At 41.8% G+C, this 17,256-nt stretch overlaps 1 protein-coding gene and 1 non-coding gene across 2 annotated transcripts in view; one reads left to right on the forward strand and one right to left on the reverse strand.

The window, feature by feature from the left end:
- Nucleotides 1-17,042, reverse strand: part of BAG4 (BAG cochaperone 4) — a 30,756-nt gene extending 13,714 nt beyond the window's left edge. The window contains exons 1-2 of the mRNA XM_005893860.3: nt 16,742-17,042; nt 448-555 (exon numbers count right to left, since the gene is read on the reverse strand). Of these exons, the coding sequence (XP_005893922.2) occupies nt 448-555; nt 16,742-17,011 (378 nt within the window). The 5' untranslated portion in view covers nt 17,012-17,042. The remainder of the gene's footprint in view (nt 1-447; nt 556-16,741) is intronic.
- On the forward strand, nt 6,425-6,529 carry LOC138985990 (U6 spliceosomal RNA). The gene has a single exon (XR_011462943.1). It is a non-coding gene; the product is annotated as a U6 spliceosomal RNA (small nuclear RNA).
- Nucleotides 17,043-17,256: the final 214 nt, after the last annotated feature.

A 17,256-nucleotide genomic window follows, 5' to 3' on the forward strand; every position in this document is an offset into this window, starting at 1 on the left:
CAAAAACAATACATTAAAAACTTCCTTCATCACAGAAAACAAAACTTTGTAACTATGTATGGTAACAGATGTTAACTAGACTTATGTGGTGATCATTTTAGAAAGTAAACAAATACTGAATCTTTACATTATACACCTAAAACTAATAATAACATTATATGTCAATTATAGCTCCATAAAGTAACAAATTTTTAGAAATAGGTACATTTTGCATTTGTTGTTTCCAGGTCCTGAGAACTAATCTATCATGAGTCAAGCCACTTCTGCCTTACATAGTATCTGCCTAGATATTTCCCTACCTCTGCGTTAAAAATGTTAAAATGATTAAGATAGACTTCATTACATAACAAAACCCCACACATCTTTACTATAAAATCTCCACAGGTTCTGAAAATAAATCAGATCATCAAGAGAAAATTCAGAAAGTTTATCAATTTCAGATCATACCTGGCTTTGCATTTCCGGTCTTACAGGGTATGTACTTGGGTAAGGAGCCCGAGGTCGGGCAGCAGAATTCCAATAGTTAGAACTGTAACTAGGATATGGTGGCTGCTCCTAAGGGAAAAAAGGAAAGTAAATTCACTTTTACTAACATCCTTACGTCATTCTGAAAAGCTGATATAGAGGCAGGTGTAAGCATGGAAAAAGTCAAGAGACAAAAAGCAATGGGACCCCACTCTAAAATCACTCGTTATTAAAACTGATGCAGATACACGGTAAACTGTGCGTCCGAGAACAAAGCAGTTATTAACTATTCTTGTGTATTATGCCAAGTATATTCAGTAACAAATGATAATATATACTATGTCCAGACAATTAGCAAAACCGGAGACATTCAATTCCTTTACCCCTCTCCAATCCCTAACCCATCACTACTAATTTAATGAGTGCAGCCCAATTAGTTCTTTGCCATTGTTAAGAGTAGTATTTACTTATCTCAACAGCTTTGCAACTTGTAGTTGATATTTTACTATTAAGTGAAAAGTGAAGTTGCTCAGTCGTGTTCAACTCTTTGAGACCCCATAGACCAGGCTCTGCTGTCCATGGGATTCTCTGGGCAAGAGTATTGGAGTGAGTTGCCATTTCCTTCTCCAGGGAGTCTTCCCAACCCAGGGATGAACCTGGGTCTCTCGCATTGCAGGCAGATGCTTTTACCTTCTGAGCCACCAGGGAAGTCTTTTACTATTAAACTTTACTTCAAATGCAAACGTCTTCAATACTCAACTTCTTTGCCTGCCACACCCCTAGGTTTTTTTACATTCTACTTTCTGCTATGGCTAAGCTTTCTTCTGGCAGCCCAATGCGAGAGACCCGGGTTCGATCCCTGGGTTGGGAAGACCCCCTGGAGAAGGAAATGGCAACCCACTCCAATACTCTTACCTGGAGAATCCCATGGATGGCAGGGCCCGTCCACAGGGTCTCAAGCAGTATCAGAAAATTAGGTAAAATAATTACCACTCCAAGCAGAAAATCTAGCTATGACATTAATTTCTACAGCTTTCACTCTAATCATTTGCATAAGCCAATATAGTCTGATAAGAAACAAGATCAACTCAAAACTTCTCAGGCTATTTTAATATATGTACTTTTATCCCATAAATTGAGCTATTTTACTTTGAGCTTTATAGTTTAATTTTAAGCTTAAATAGGATCTTCAAATCTTCAAATATGGTTTCACAAAGAAATTCACTGGCAGTTGTAGTCACTGAGAATTTAATTATCACCATCTGAGCTTAACTGCACTGCTTACCAGTTTCATAACACTTTGTTTTCAAAGCATGCAGTTATTCCACATGACATTATACAAGCTGGGCAAGTAGCATCTCCTTTACATAATATAGCAACTAGAGCAATACAGAAACGAGCAAACTTCACACCCTAACAACCAGATTTCTCAATCAAGCAAATTCCTCTGATTATTAACTACCTTCCTTCCCCCAATTAAGTGGCATTTGACTCAGTTGTTTCTCTCTACCAAGAATTTGAATCTTAATTAAAAAGAAGTGAAAAGACAAGAGTTGAAGCTGACTCACCCCAGCAATGGTGAACCGACACCTAAATCCCCAGAACGTCCTTGGTTTCTGTCCTTTCCTACTGATTCTCCAAAGCCCCCTCACATTTTTACTGCCTCTCCACCCTCCCTCTCCTCTCTCCTTCCTTACTCAGCTTTCCAACACCTTCATCCCTTACCACTCTCCCTCAGATGTACTCACCCTGCAAAAACCAACTACCCACTGACTTCCCATCTGCACTTCACCTAAGTATCAGTGGAGAGAAACACAAGCTCTCTGGTTTCACACAAGCAGATACTCAGCACTGCCTAACAACCATACCACCCTTCCTCAGTATGTTCATCCCACTCTGCACAGCAACTACTAATACTTCACCTTCTTGTCCCCTCAGACCTCCAGCATCCTCTTATGATGACACCCCTCACTCATCAACTGGTAACTTTATCTCATCCTTCACGCACACACACAAAGCAGCATTCAGACAGAAACTGTCTTCCTACTTTCTGAAGTTAGCAATCTGTCCCTGTCTTCTCAGAATGTGTGAATGAACTGTCTTTGGCCCTATTAAAAGGCCTAATCCTTCCTGATAGCTCTGGACCACATAACTTCTTACCATCTACAGAACTTTCACGAATTATCTCTTTCTCCTAGTACAGCAGATTGCCTCTCTTAAAATACCAACTTGCCCTCAAGACTATCCTAAACAAATATTAAAACCTATTTTTAAACTACTATAATTAACAGTGTGACAAGTGATTGGGTGTCTAATGAACAATAACTTGACTAACAATAACCTGATAGTTGCTGAAGATGAGTGATGGTATCTGAGGATTTTATTACACTAGTTTCTCTACTTTTACAAAATGAATGTGTCACAAGTTTCATAACAAAAAGTTAAAAATCAAAGCTATGGGGCACAAGGTAGACTTCCCCTAAATACATCCTGTTTTGTACACTTGACTTTAGAATAATTATGAACATTTTACATAATTATGAAAGATAATGACGTATTTTTAAATCCCTGAAAAGAAGCAAAATAAAATAAACACTAAATATTGAATTGATAAGACAACTTCACAGAAGGAAATTCTTACAAGTGAGTATAAAGCACAGTAATCTGACCAACATTACAACTGAGGTAGTCTGTAGACTCCCCCAAATGAATTTTTCAGTAACCATATTAATAATTATCAACATTGTTGGTACTGCTAATGAATGATTACACTGGTGTGATTGGAAATTAGTATTTTCATAATGGGAGATGAGGGATACAAGAATAATGGAATAAGAGGTTTCCCAGGCGGCTCCGTGATAAAACATCCGCTTGCAATGCATGAGACGCAGGAGATGTGGGTTCAATCCCTCAGTTTGGAAAGATCTCCTGGAGGATGGCGTGGCAACCCACTCCAGTATTCTTTTCTGAAAACTCCTATGGACAGAGAAGCCTGGTGGGCTACAGTCCATGGGGTCGCAAAGAACTGGACACGATTGAGCGTCAGCGCACACACACGTTTCACTCATTTATTTCAACAAATGTGTTCAAGGACCCACGATTAACCAAGCACTGCAGTGTGTGGACAAACAGGGGAGGCCCCACGGAGTTTACATGCCACAGAGGAGGTAGATAAACCGTAAGCAAATAATCAACAACAGCAGAAAGAATAATGACTTAAAACCCCCACAGCCCGGGAATTCCTCACTTCCACTGCAGGGTGCACGAGTTCCATCCCTGGCTGGGGAACAAAGATCCTGCAAGCCGCCCAGCAGGGCTAAACAAAAGACCGTATAGTCCTTAAACTTACGTGAAAATTTTAGTTTGAATTCAAACTGTATCTTAAAAAAAAAAAAAAAAAACAACTCTGACAAATTGATAACAACACATATACAAAAAAATTAATTCAAGTAACTCTTCAACAATCTTCTGAAGGATATCCTTAACGGTATACCTTCTAAAGGTAAAGAAATGCAAAGAAATATTAAATTAATAACATGCTATCAGTAATATTAGTGTTTTAAGTTTTCAACTATTTTGTGTGTATTATAGAATAAAGGAAATCAATAAATAAAACAGTATTACTGAGAACCAGTATTTTCACATGGAAAAGGATAATATATTGACTAGAAAAAGATGAAGATGAATTGTGCATGGTGGATGTAAACTGGAGGAACAGGTATAAATTCACATATTTTAAAAATGTAATTTAACCTTGTATGCAAAACAGAGAAATACGGGTAAGTGACAGCATGCAGGTGTTAAATAAAGGACTTAGAAGTCAACACAAATTCTAATAACTCTTTTGCACCCCTGCCCTCCACCTTGAGACCAGCATATTCCATATAGGAGCTGTCATTTGAACCCAGCCCAGGACCTGAAGATGAGCCCCTGCAGCGACCGCACAGAACGTGAGCAGGAAACATTCACTGCTGTTAAGCTACAACTCGGAGTTGTTTTTTACTACAGGAAAAATCAACTGATGAGATAACTAAACATCCAGTTGGAAACATAACCATACATAAAAAAGAATTATTCCTAATGACTTTTAAATCGTATTACTTTGTACATTCTCAGTGGAATATATTCCAAGGACCAGGTAAACTGTAAAGAAACCTAAACTCCACCCATGAGTTAACTCTTGGTCAAAATACAGGTATTATTACTTGCTTCATTGAGACATCATTTACTACCATACAATCTGCTCATTTAAACTGTGCAAGGCAATGGTTTTTAGTATATCCAGATATACGAAAGCAATATATGTGGTCATCACCACAATCAATTGCAGAACATTTCAAACCTCAAAAGGAAACTGTTTCCATCAGCTACACCCTCCTGTCTGCCATTCCACAGCCCTGCACCACCACTACTCTATCTCTATAGATAGGCTACTCTGGGCACTTCATAGAAGTGGTAGCATATATCATACAATATGTGATTTGTGGTATAAATTGTGACTGGCTTCTTCCACTTATGACTTAGGAAATTACAAGGGTTTCCAAGAGACCTATGCCAAAAACCTGGGGTAGAGATCAATACATATATTTTTTTTTCTATTCTCTCACACAGCACAGAGTTGAATCTTTTTTTTTAATCCAGTCTGACAATCCCTGTCTTTGACTGGACTGTTTAACCTATTCACAGTTGATGCTATTATTGATATAGTTGGATTTACATCTGCCATTTTACTTTTTGTTTTCTATATCTCATATTTGGTTTTGTTCCTCTATTCTTCCTTTACTGCTTTTGCAGCCAGTGAGTATTTTCTAATGCAGCTTTTTAATTTCTTTACTGAGTATATATAAATATTTGTGGAGCTGTTAAACTCCACAAATTTCCAGCTAATTTCTCTACTATTTCAACAAGACCCTGGGATGTGAATTGTTCCACAAACCAATCCAATCACATTTGGGGTCCTTGGAAGGGACACCTCCCAAAGTCTGTGTCTGAAATGTGTTCTGACTCCAATCGGCTCCTCCCAGCTATCTTTTCCCCCAGTTCTCTCCAGCTAACTAGCTAGCCTACAGTTTTAGTCTTTATTTGCAATGAATCTACCAATCTCCTCCCAACTGCCTTTCACAACTACCTCTAAATTTCTGAGAACATCCCCAGGCTTCAGGTTAGCCATATTCTGATGCAAATAAAGTCAGTTCCTTTGGGAAAACATCAGGACCTACTGGTTTTACAGCTTCCGCCTCCAGAGAAAAATGTCTGAGCCACATTCTGCAGTTGGGTTGGGGACAAGGGTGTGCTTCTGTGAGTCACCCATGCTTTAAGAGCTGAGCACCTGGAAGAGGGAAGACAGGAACCTCAGGCCTTCCCAGCTCGCCTCCAAGCCAGGGAAAGGGTGATCAGAGACCCGGTGTCCTGCTCAAGGTAAAGCCCCCATTCCACAGGGAGGGTCAGGGTTGGGGTAGAAACACAGCTACTAACCGCGCTAGCCCGGTCTGTGGCTTCTGCAACAGTAGCTGGGGGCGAGATGAGCAATGCTGACGTGCTGTTCTCCCAGGATGGCTGGGACCTGGGGAGCCAGCAGCTTTGTTTTATTTGCCATCCAGTCTGGAATGGAGTTTCTGTATCACTGAGCCGGGGTGGGAGAGGTGGAGGATCCCACAGAATCTCACTACTCTTACTGAGTTTGAGTACATTTTCTATCATAAATGTTTCTTCGTTTGCTAAATTAAATTCCCTGAGACGATTTCCAGAGACTTTAATATGGTTGTTTTAAAAATATTTTTCACCAGTTTCATGGAGGACTGGGCCCACAAGAGCTCCTCACGCTGTCATGCCCGAGTTGGAACCTGGCATTATTTTAAAGTTATTTTATATGTTATTGCAAGACTGAATTAATATGAGTATTTGTAATTACCTTAATATTGTTAAGAAACCAAGATTTCATATAAAAGTAATAAATACAGTGCTCACTTCAGCAGCACATATACTAAAATTGGAACGATAACAGAGATTATTATGCCCCCTGCACAAGGATGACACGCAAATTTGTGAAGCTTTCCATATTTTTTGATAACACTGTATCGTGATTAAAACTAGCTAATTAGCTAAGAGAATAGAACTTAAGTATTCTCATTAAAAAAAAAAGATAAATATGTGAGGTGCAATGAATGTGTTAATTCTTGATGGTGAGAATCCTTTCACAACATATACATATAGCAAATTATCATGTTGTATGCTTTCAATATATTACAATTTCATTTGTTAACTGTACCTCAATAAAGCTGAAAAAAATTTTAAAAGTAATAAATACAATCTAAGAAGAAAAATAATGACATTAAATTTAAATTAACACAAATATGAACTCATTTATTTTTGTTTTAAAATACTTAGTCACAACATTGAAAATCAACTATACGTCAATTAAAAAATCTTAAATGCTCATTTTGTATAACTCTGTTCATTTAAAAGGTCTAGAAGCAATGACAACACAATAGCAATCAGTACACCTCACACCAAATGTAACTTCTGTACTAGTGATCTTAAAAACTATTAGCCTTCAGCAAGGAGATCAAACCAGTCAATCTTAAAGGAAATCAACCCTGAATTTTCATTGGAAGGATTGATATTGAAGCTGAAGCTCCAATACTTTGGCCACTGAACACAAGGAGCCGACTCATTGGAAGAGACCCTGATGCTGGGAAAGACCGAAACAAAAGGAGAAGGGGGCGGAGGAGGATTAGATGGTTGGACAGCATCACCAACTCAATGAACATGAATCTGAGCAAACTCCGGAAGACACTGAAGGACAGGGAAGCCTGGCGTGCAACAGTCAGTGGGGTCACAATGAGGTGGATACGACTGACTGAACATCTGGCCCTCAACTCCAAACCCAGCATTCTGTAGCTGGCTCTGAGATGCAGGATCAGGTCTGTAAACACTTCTCTTTATCACTTGTTTACTGTTTGATTCTGCCAATAGGGGGCACCAGCTTAGAGGAGGGGAGAATGGACTTGATCCTTCCTGTGTGCTTGCTTGCCTCCAGTTTCTGCGACTGCCAGGCCAGCAAAGCCTGGCAACCTGCAGGCAGTGTCGGCCAGCAGCCGTCTCCAGACTCCTCTGGTTTCCTAAGAACTCCCACGGAAGTACCAATGCCAGTGCCTCCTTGGTTCCAGTGACACAGGTCATTCTTCCAAGTTTCCAGGTTCTATTAATTCCACAATCTCTCCCTCTTTATTCCCCAGCCCCAGGAACTGAGGTTGTTCCCTGCCATATCTTCTGAGTTACTTCCATATTCTCTTTTTACCTCTTCAGATCTCCAACACCCATTTAACTACTTTCCTAAATCAAATTCTAACGAACTAGTATAGGTTCTATTTTCCTACCTGGATCCTGACATATATAGCTTCTAAATAAAATTCTCTAATTAAAACAAAACAAAATCAAGATGTCTTAATGGAATGGCTGAGTATAACATCTGGGACAGGCTATATAACAAGCCTGGCAAATCTTGTACCAGAAATCAAAGAAACAGTCAAATATCAATGGGTCATGTCAAAAGAACTCTGAAGCCAAGAAGAGGGGTAGGGTCTCCCATTGGCTTAATATAAGATCATTTAAGCAATAAAAAGAATGACTGCAACTGACTGAAACACACTTGAAATATTGAATGTATACGTGTAGACATAACTATATGTTATACAAATGAGCTCATAAAAATATTTTTTAAAATAACACAGTTCAAAAAAAAAATAAAATAAAATAACAGTTCTTTTTCTGTAATTTTAATGCGGTTTAGAGATGAATAAATACTTTTCCATTTTATCCTCAGAGTCCTTTTTTTTTTTAAAAGGTGGATTAAATTTTTATACCTTGATTGTGATAGTGCTTACATAATCATATGCATTTGTCAAAATTCACAGAGCTATCCCTTAAAAATGGTGACAAACAGTGAACTCAGTGAAGCAGTAAAAATTATTATTTGTATTAAGTCTTAATTTAAAAGATTGCCTTTGCTTTTTTTTCCCCTTTTGGACAAAATGGAACAAATCTAAAAATATTCCCAATAACAATGAAAGTCTGCAGCTCAACGCCTTCCTAACATGACACTAATTCTGTGAAATAGCATTTGGTTTCACAGGAAGCTGGCTGAAGCTGTTCTAAAACCAAGTTGCCAATTTTATCATGTGCCCAAGTCTTTCCAAACCTTTTATGTGCTGTCTGAAACTAGCCAAAGGTGATGCTAAAAGATGATATAGACAAATATGATAAAAGGTTTTTACAAGTGAGACTATTATGAATTAAAATTCTTGTGACAAAGGAAATTTTATTAAAATAATGCAAGTTTACTTTCTTCTCTTTTGAAAAGAAATACCTAAATCTCAGGTGAAGGCTGAAGTCAACTCCCTTCATATTTATCATAGAACTATCTAGTCCCATAAGAAGTGGATATATGGTTAACTTTACAAAGTGATTTGCCACCACGCCTCCAAAAATATCTCCAGCCCAGACAAATCAAACAGCAGAGGAATCTGAGTAGTCCTGGTTCTATCTAAGATCCCTTTACAAATTTTTTTTTTCCCCCAAGAATTAGACAAAAATTATTAGAAAACTCCCAGGTGGCTTCCCAGGCGGCTCAGTGGTAAAGAATCCACTTGACAATGCAGGAGCTACAGAAACCATGGGTTCAATCCTTGGGTTGGGAAGATCCCCTGGAGAAGGAAATGGCAACTCACTCCAGTATTCCTGCTGGGATAATCCCATGGACAGAGAAACCTGATGGGCTGCAGTCCATGGGATTGCAAAGAGTTGGATATGACTGAGCACACACACACACGTTAGAAAAATACATTATAAATTATTTTTATAGCAATCTATTCCAAATATCACTAAAAAGCACTTTCTGCTCCTGTACTGGCCCATCATCACAAATCTCAGCTTTATCCTCACATGGGTCTCTGCTGTGCTTCCTACACAGCCTCCTTTTCCCTCGCACCTGCTTCAAACATTCACCATATTGAGTTCCCAGCTATCCCATCCCACTTCTTTTACCCTCAGAAAGCCTCCTGCTTCATCAACCAAGAGCTGGAACTCCTGCAATACCCTCCCCTCCCAACAGCTTCATTTCCCCTTCTCTAGTTCTTAAGGGGGTTTCTCAGGTCTTCCTCAGTTCTTACTCCACCTCTTCCCAAGCCACATTCCATCCTTCTGTTAGTATCTTTTTTCACAATCTACTAGCTTTCTCTCTCCTCTGCTGACAAACATTCTCAAGCCACTGAGTCCTAAAAAGGCTTCCTTCAACCCTGGTTCCCAGTCAAGTGGCCACTTCCTCATTCACTAACAGTTTACACTAGTTGTCTTCCCAAATCCCCCAGTGATTACTTTTACACTATTTTAAAGTCTCACCATTAAAATCAACAATACTTTAACTGCCAATCCAAATGCTTCTCTTCAGTTCTCATATCACTAACCTGCAAAGTGGCAGTGGTCTATATCACATGACATCCTGCTCTTCCTCCTATCCAAGTATTCTCACTCATTGTCTTCTGGGTTCTCTCTCTCTGTCACCCTCCTAGATCTCAAAGCTCTCCCCTGGCAGCATAACCCAATCAGGTCATTCACCCACATTTCCATGTGGTGACTCTCCAATCACTGTCTCCATCCCCTGACTCCCTGCTAAGCCCTACATCTATTGCATTGTTCCCACAGACAACAACTCCTCAATGCCACAGACTGTAAAACTGGACATCGCGAAACAAAAACAGAAAATCTCAGACATCTCATTAATCAGTCGCATACACTGCATCCAGAGCTTGGTAACCACCATCACAAACTGGCTTCCAGCAGAAATGAAATAAAGGTGGGACTTCCCTGGTGGTCCAGTGGTTAAGAATCCACCTTGTAATGCAGGGGAAGGGGGTTCCATCCCCAGCTGTGGAATTAAGATCTCACATCTACACCGCAACGAATGATGCCACACAACGCAACAAAGATCTCACATGCCCCAACTAAGACCTGATGCAGCCAAACAAATCAACATTGTTTTTTAAAAAGAAATGATCCCTAGTTTTTGGTACAAAACTAAACCACATCTTCCCATAAAAACCTGTTCCTTTTCCTTGTTAATCCTGCTGCTGCTAAGTCACTTCAGTCGTGTCCAACTCTGTGCGACCCCATAGACGGGAGCCCACCAGGCTCCCCCGTCCCTGGGATTCCCCAGGCAAGAACACTGGAGTGGGTTGCCACTTCCTTCTCCAATGCATGAAAGTGAAAAGTGAAAGTGGAGTCGCTCAGTCATGTCCGGCTCTTAGCGACCCCATGGACTATAGCCTATCAGGCTCCTCCGTCCATGGGATTTTCCAGGCGAGAGTACTGGAGTGGGGTGCCATTGCCTTCTCCTTGTTAATCCTAGGAAATACTAAAAATTCAGAATCCTTCTGTTTCTCCTGCAATCCTCACTTCCAGTTGATATACCACCTTTGAAAATGCCTTTCGAATCTATGTAACTCATTCTGAAACACGTCCAAAAAATAAGTAGACATGGTAAATATAATAAAAGCTAATAAAATCTAGGTAGTGGGTATGTGGGTCTTCACATACAATTTCAACTCTTCTATGTTTGAAAATGTTTATAATAAAATGTTGAGGAAAAAAACCTATCTACATTCATTCACACATTGTTCAAACACATGCCGTTTTCTTTTCTGACCTAATTTGGGAGCCTAACCTGAGCTGTCTCCCCAAACCCTCCCGTTGTAACCATCCTGCAAGATGACCCCCAGTGACCCTGCCTTCTGTATGCACATCTGAGTGAAGATGCCTCCCACACCGTACCGGGGTCAGTCTCTATGACTAGTAATATACGGCATGTGTGAAGGTGCAGCACTTCCAGGATGAGGCTGTAAGAGGCTGCGGCCTCCCGCTCCCGTCCATCTCAGCACTCTCTCAGATGACGTGTTCTTGGGGAGCATGTGAATCACCCAGTTGTTGTTGTTCAGTCACTCAGCCATGTCCAACTCTTCACAACCCCACGACTGCAGCACACCAGGCTTCTCTGTCCTTCACTATCTCCTGGAGCTTGCTCAAACTCATGTCCATTGTGTTGATGATACCATCCAACCATCTCATCCTCTGTCACCCGCTTCTCTCTTGCCCTCAAATTTTCCCAGCATCAGGGTCTTTTCCAATGAGTTGGCTCTTCACATCAGGTGGCCAAAGCATTGGAGTGTCACCTTCAGCATCAGTCCTTCCAATGAATATTCAGTTGATTTCCTTTAGGATTGATTGACTGGTTTGATCTCCTTGCTGTCCAAGGGACTCTCAAGAGTCTTTTCCAGCACCTCAGTTTGAAAGCATCAATTCTTCGGTGCTCAGCCTTCTTTATGGTTCAGCTCTCACTTCTGTACGTGACTACCTGAAAAACCACAGCTTTGTCTAGACAAACCTCTATTGGCAAAGTGATATTTTGTTAAAAGCTTTGGGCAGGGCCTGAGATACAGCATTTCCAACAAGCTCCTAGGTGATGTATGTGCTGCAAGCTTAGGAAGCAAACGACAGCACTGCAAGTGTAGCTAACAAGGTAAAAAAGAAAGGAAACAGTAAGAGGTTCTCCATTTTCCCTGCCGTATTCAAACACATTAATATAGAGTCAAGCCTTTGTAGTGGTTCAGAGCAACCTCATCTCGATATGTTCAATTCCATTGCGCAACACTTCTCAAACATGATATGCATATGAATCACGTGAGGATCTTATTAATCTGCAGCAGCAGTAAGTATAGAGGAGGAAAGAGTCTGCACTTCTAACAGCCCCCTATCGAAGCTGAAGCTTCTGGTCCATGGCCCACAGCTTTAGAGTAAGGTTTTAAAGGGTTCCTATACCCTTATGATTATACAGTGGAAGTGAGAAATAGATTTAAGGGACTAGATCTGACAGATACAGTGCCTGATGAACTATGGACTGAGGTTCGTGACATTGTACAGGAGACAGGGATCAAGACCATCCCCATGGAAAAGAAATGCAAAAAAGCAAAATGGCTGTCTCAAATAGCTGTGAAAAGAAGAGAAGTGAAAAGCAAAGGAGAAAAGGAAAGATATAAGCATCTGAATGCAGAGTTCCAAAGAATAGCAAGAAGAGATAAGAAAGCCTTCCTCAGCGACCAGTGCAAAGAAATAGAGGCAAACAACAGAATGGGAAAGACTAGAGATCTCTTCAAGAAAATTAGAGATACCAAGGGAACATTTCATGCAAAGAGGGGCTCGATAAAGGACAGAAATGGTATGGACCTAACAAAAGCAGAAGATATTAAGAAGAGATGGCAATAATACACAGAAGAACTGTACAAAAAAGATCGTCACGACCCAGATAATCACGATGGTGTGATCACTCACCTAGAGCCAGACATCCTGGAATGTGAAGTCAAGTGGGCCTTAGAAAGCATCACTACGAACAAAGCTAGTGGAGGTGATGGAATTCCAGTTGAGCTATTTCAAAACCTCAAAGATGATGCTGTCAAAGTGCTGCACTCAATATGCCAGCAAATTTGGAAAACTCAGCAGTGGCCACAGGACTGGAAAAGGTCAGTTTTCATTCCAATTCCAAAGAAAGGCAATGCCAAAGAATGCTCAAACTACCGCACAAGTGCAGTCATCTCACACGCTAGTAAAGTAATGCTCAAAATTTTCCAAGCCAGGCTTCAGCAATATGTGAACTGTGAACTTCCTGATGTTCAAGCTGGTTTTAGAAAAGGCACAGGAACCAGAAATCAAATTGCCAACATCTGGTGGATCGTGGAAAAAGCAAGAGAGTTCCAGAAAAACATCTATTTCTGCTTTATTGATTATGCCAAAGCATTTGACTGTGTGGATCACAATAAACTGTGGAAAATTCTGAAAGAGATGGGAATACCAGACCACCTGACCTGCCTCTTGAGAAATGTGTATGCAGGTCAGAAAGCAACAGTTAAAACTGGACATGGAACAACAGACTGGTTCCAAATAGGAAAAGGAGTACGTCAAGGCTGTATATTGTCACTCTGCTTATTTAACTTATATGCAGAGTACATCATGAAAAACGCTGGGCTGGAAGAAGCACAACCTGGAATCAAGATTGCCGGGAGAAATATCAATATTTCTGCATCTCAGATATGCAGATGACACCACCCTTATGGCAGAAAGTGAAGAAGAACTCAAAAGCCTCTTGATGAAAGTGAAAGAGGAGAGTGAAAATGTTGGCTTAAAGCTCAACATTCAGGAAACGAAGATCATGGCATCTGGTCCCATCACTTCATGGGAAATAGATGGGGAAACAGTGGAAACAGTGTCAGACTTTATTTTTTGGGTCTCCAAAATCACTGCAGATAGTGATTGCAGCCATGAAGTTAAAAGACGCTTACTCCTTGGAAGTAAAGTTATGACCAACCTAGATAGCATATTCAAAAGCAGAGACATTACTTTGCCAACAAAGGTTCGTCTAGTCAAGACTATGGTTTTTCCTGTGGTCATGTATGGATGTGAGAGTTGGACTGTGAAGAAGGCTGAGCGCCGAAGAATTGATGCTTTTGAACTGTAGTGTTGGAGAAGACTCTTGCGAGTCCCTTGGACTGCAAGGAGATCCAACCAGTCCATTCTGAAGGAGATCAGCCCTGGGATTTCTTTGGAAGGAATGATGCTAAAGCTGAAACTCCAGTACTTTGGCCACCTCACTCGAAGAGTTGACTCACTGGAAAAGACTCTGATGCTGGGAGGGATTGGGGGCAGGAGGAGAAGGGGACGACAGAGGATGAGAGGGCTGGATGGCCTCACTGACTCGATGGACGTTGAGTCTGAGTGAACTCCAGGAGTTGGTGATGGACAGGGAGGCCTGGCGTGCTGTGATTCATGGGGTTGCAAAGAGTCAGACACGACTGAACGACTGAACTGAACTGATACCTTTTTTAAGTCTGACATGTTTGACTATGTAAAACTGCAAAAAATATGTCAAAAACCACAAAAAAGTCAAAAGACAAGCCACAAATTTAGAAAAGACATTTGTAGTATGTAGGGCATCACCTTTATCTTTTTTATTAGTTTCCTACTGCTGCCTAAGAAATTATCATCCGATACTTTTTGAGTTTCAAAAATATCTGCCTGAAAAACTCTTGAAATGATTTACAAATGCCCATTACACATTCCAGCTTTATCCTCCACCCCTCCAGCACCATCACCCACCTGTGTGCACACCTGTACTCCACCATACCTAACAACTTCCTGCATGACACTGAGATCTTAACTTCTCTAACCTTAAAAAAAAAAAAAAAAAGTCACAAAGTCATGTCCAACTCTTTTGTGACCCCACAGACTGTAGCCAGCTAGGCTCTTCTGTCCATGGGATTTCGTAGGCAAGAACACTGGAATGGGTTGCCATTTCCTTCTCCAGGGGATTTTCCCGACCCAGGGATCGAAACTGGCGGATTCTTTACTGCTGAGCCACCTAGGAAGTCCTCTCTAACCCTAACCAAAAACAAAACATACTTTTGTTTTGATATCACAGCAAGTCCAGGCAGAGTCTTCAGCTCAGCGGGCCTCCCCTCTATCCCTTCAAGTGAGCCTCAGTCTAGTTTGCCTACTTACAGGCCAAGTATTTCATCACGCTACTCCGTCATGGGACCAAAATCCCACAGCTCCTTATTCCAGATTTAGACAGAAAAATTATGGACCTTTCTTAACAATTAACCTCTCACTACATGTTTTTTCTCATACCATTTTTTAAAGATATACCATAAACCTCACCCTTTTAAAGTGTACAATTCATGGTTTTAATATACTCAGACTTGTGCAGTTATCATCATTAAATTCAGAGTATTTTCATCATCCCCAAAGGAAACCCCATACCCTTTATCTATCTTTCTCAGTGTCCCCAGGTCCACAGCTCCTGGAAACAACAAATTTTTCTATAGATTTCTATATCCTGGAATTTTCCAAAAAATGGAATCATACAATATTTGGTCTTTTTGTCTTCACCCATGTAGCACATTTTCAACGTTCATCCATTTGAAGAGTGTTTCAGTACCTCATGACTTTCTATGGCTAAATAATTTCATTGTATAAATACACTGTGCTGTGCTGGCTTAGTCCTTCAGTCCTGTCTGACTCTTTGCGATCCTATGGGCTGTAGCCCACCAGGCTCCTCTGTCCATAGGGATTCTCCAAGAAAGAATACTGGAGTGAGTTGCCATTCCCTCCAGGGGTATGAATATACTATATTTTATCAATTCTTCAGTTGATGAGCATTTGGGATATTTCCCTTTTTTGGTTATTATAAATAAAGTTGCTATGAACATGTGTGTACAGGTTCTTATGTGGACATGTTTTCAGTTCTCTTGGGTATATATCTAGCAGCAGGCTTGCTAACAGTACACTTAACGTTTTTAGGAACTGCCAAACCGTTTTCCAAAACACTGAACCATTTTACATTTCCACCGGCAATGTCTGGGAATTTCATTATTACATTTCAACCAATGAGAATGTTATAATTCCTGAAGACAAGGAGAGGTGTGCCCTCACCATAGAACCGTAATCCTCTACGAAGAATATTGCACTAACAAAACAGAAGTATATTTCCGGCACGACGACACAGAATAAAATGTCAGAGGTCTTAATATATTGAGCAAGTGAGTTAACCTTTCACGGTCAGCAGTTCTTCCATCGTAAAACAGGGACGCTGTAATGACATCTACGTTGCAGTCACCGTTAAGATTACACACAACCCACGGATAGGTGCTTTCCAACACTGATGATGATCGGTGATTCAATACCCGGCTATGCTTTAGGGGCAAAGGGCTAAATGCCCAGATCCCTCCCTTTCCTTCGCGTTCCTTCCCAGCGGGAGGGGGCTGCAGCCACATCCGTCCTTGGAGAGAGGCGGCCCCCACGAACCACGCAGGATAAATTGTGAGGATTGGAAAAGCAAAGCCAGGTCACTCCAGCCCAACCTCATCCCCCAGACGAGAGATTCGCAGCCTGCTACTCAGCTTAGCAGGTTCAGCGCAGGATCTTTTTTTTTTTTCCTGGTAAGAAGACATTTATTACGGCTGAAGCGCAAGAGAAGGGGCAGAGAAAACACAAGCATATACCCCCACCCACGATCCTAGTCTCTTGTCTCTCCAAAGCCGTATTAGGAAAACGCACGAAACCCAATTCATTACGAACTCTTGGCAGCTGTATCAATTCCAATAGCCCTCACCCCCAAAGACTCCCTTATCGGACTCCCCCACCCCACCCTGGGGACCGGTGGCGCAAAGCTCACCTGGTGGCCTCCGCCAGCACGACCTGGCTCTGACCAGGCGCCTCCAGACGCGTAGTAGCCATCGCCTCCTCCGCCTTCCCCCGGCCAGGTGGTCTCCGCCGGGCCGCCCCCGCGCCCCCGCCAGGAAATGGGAGGCTGGGGAGGCTCGGGGCGTGGGGGATAGATGGGCGGAGGCGGGTGCACCGGAACATCCCCACCCCCAGGCCCGTAGTAGCGGCCATAAGACGGGCCGTCACTGGGGCCGTAGCCCGAGCGCCTCAAGGCCGACATGGGCTCTGCCGCCCCCAGGCACTTCCCGCCCCCCTGCCCCTCACTGCCGGCCCACCGCGCAGGCGCCGGCGGGGAAGCGCGAATGGACCGCAGGGAAAGGGGGTCGGCCTGCAACAGCCAATCCTGGCTGGATCCCGCCCCCCCGCCCTCCCCTCCGCTTCCGCGTCCTGAGAGGCCGACGGCGGCTGTCTGTGTCTCTGGGGTCTAGGAAGCAGGAGAACGAGCGTTCCTTAAAAGGGAGAACA

This window comes from Bos mutus, chromosome 27, assembly GCF_027580195.1.
Source record: "Bos mutus isolate GX-2022 chromosome 27, NWIPB_WYAK_1.1, whole genome shotgun sequence".
NCBI classification, from domain to species: Eukaryota; Metazoa; Chordata; class Mammalia; order Artiodactyla; family Bovidae; genus Bos; species Bos mutus.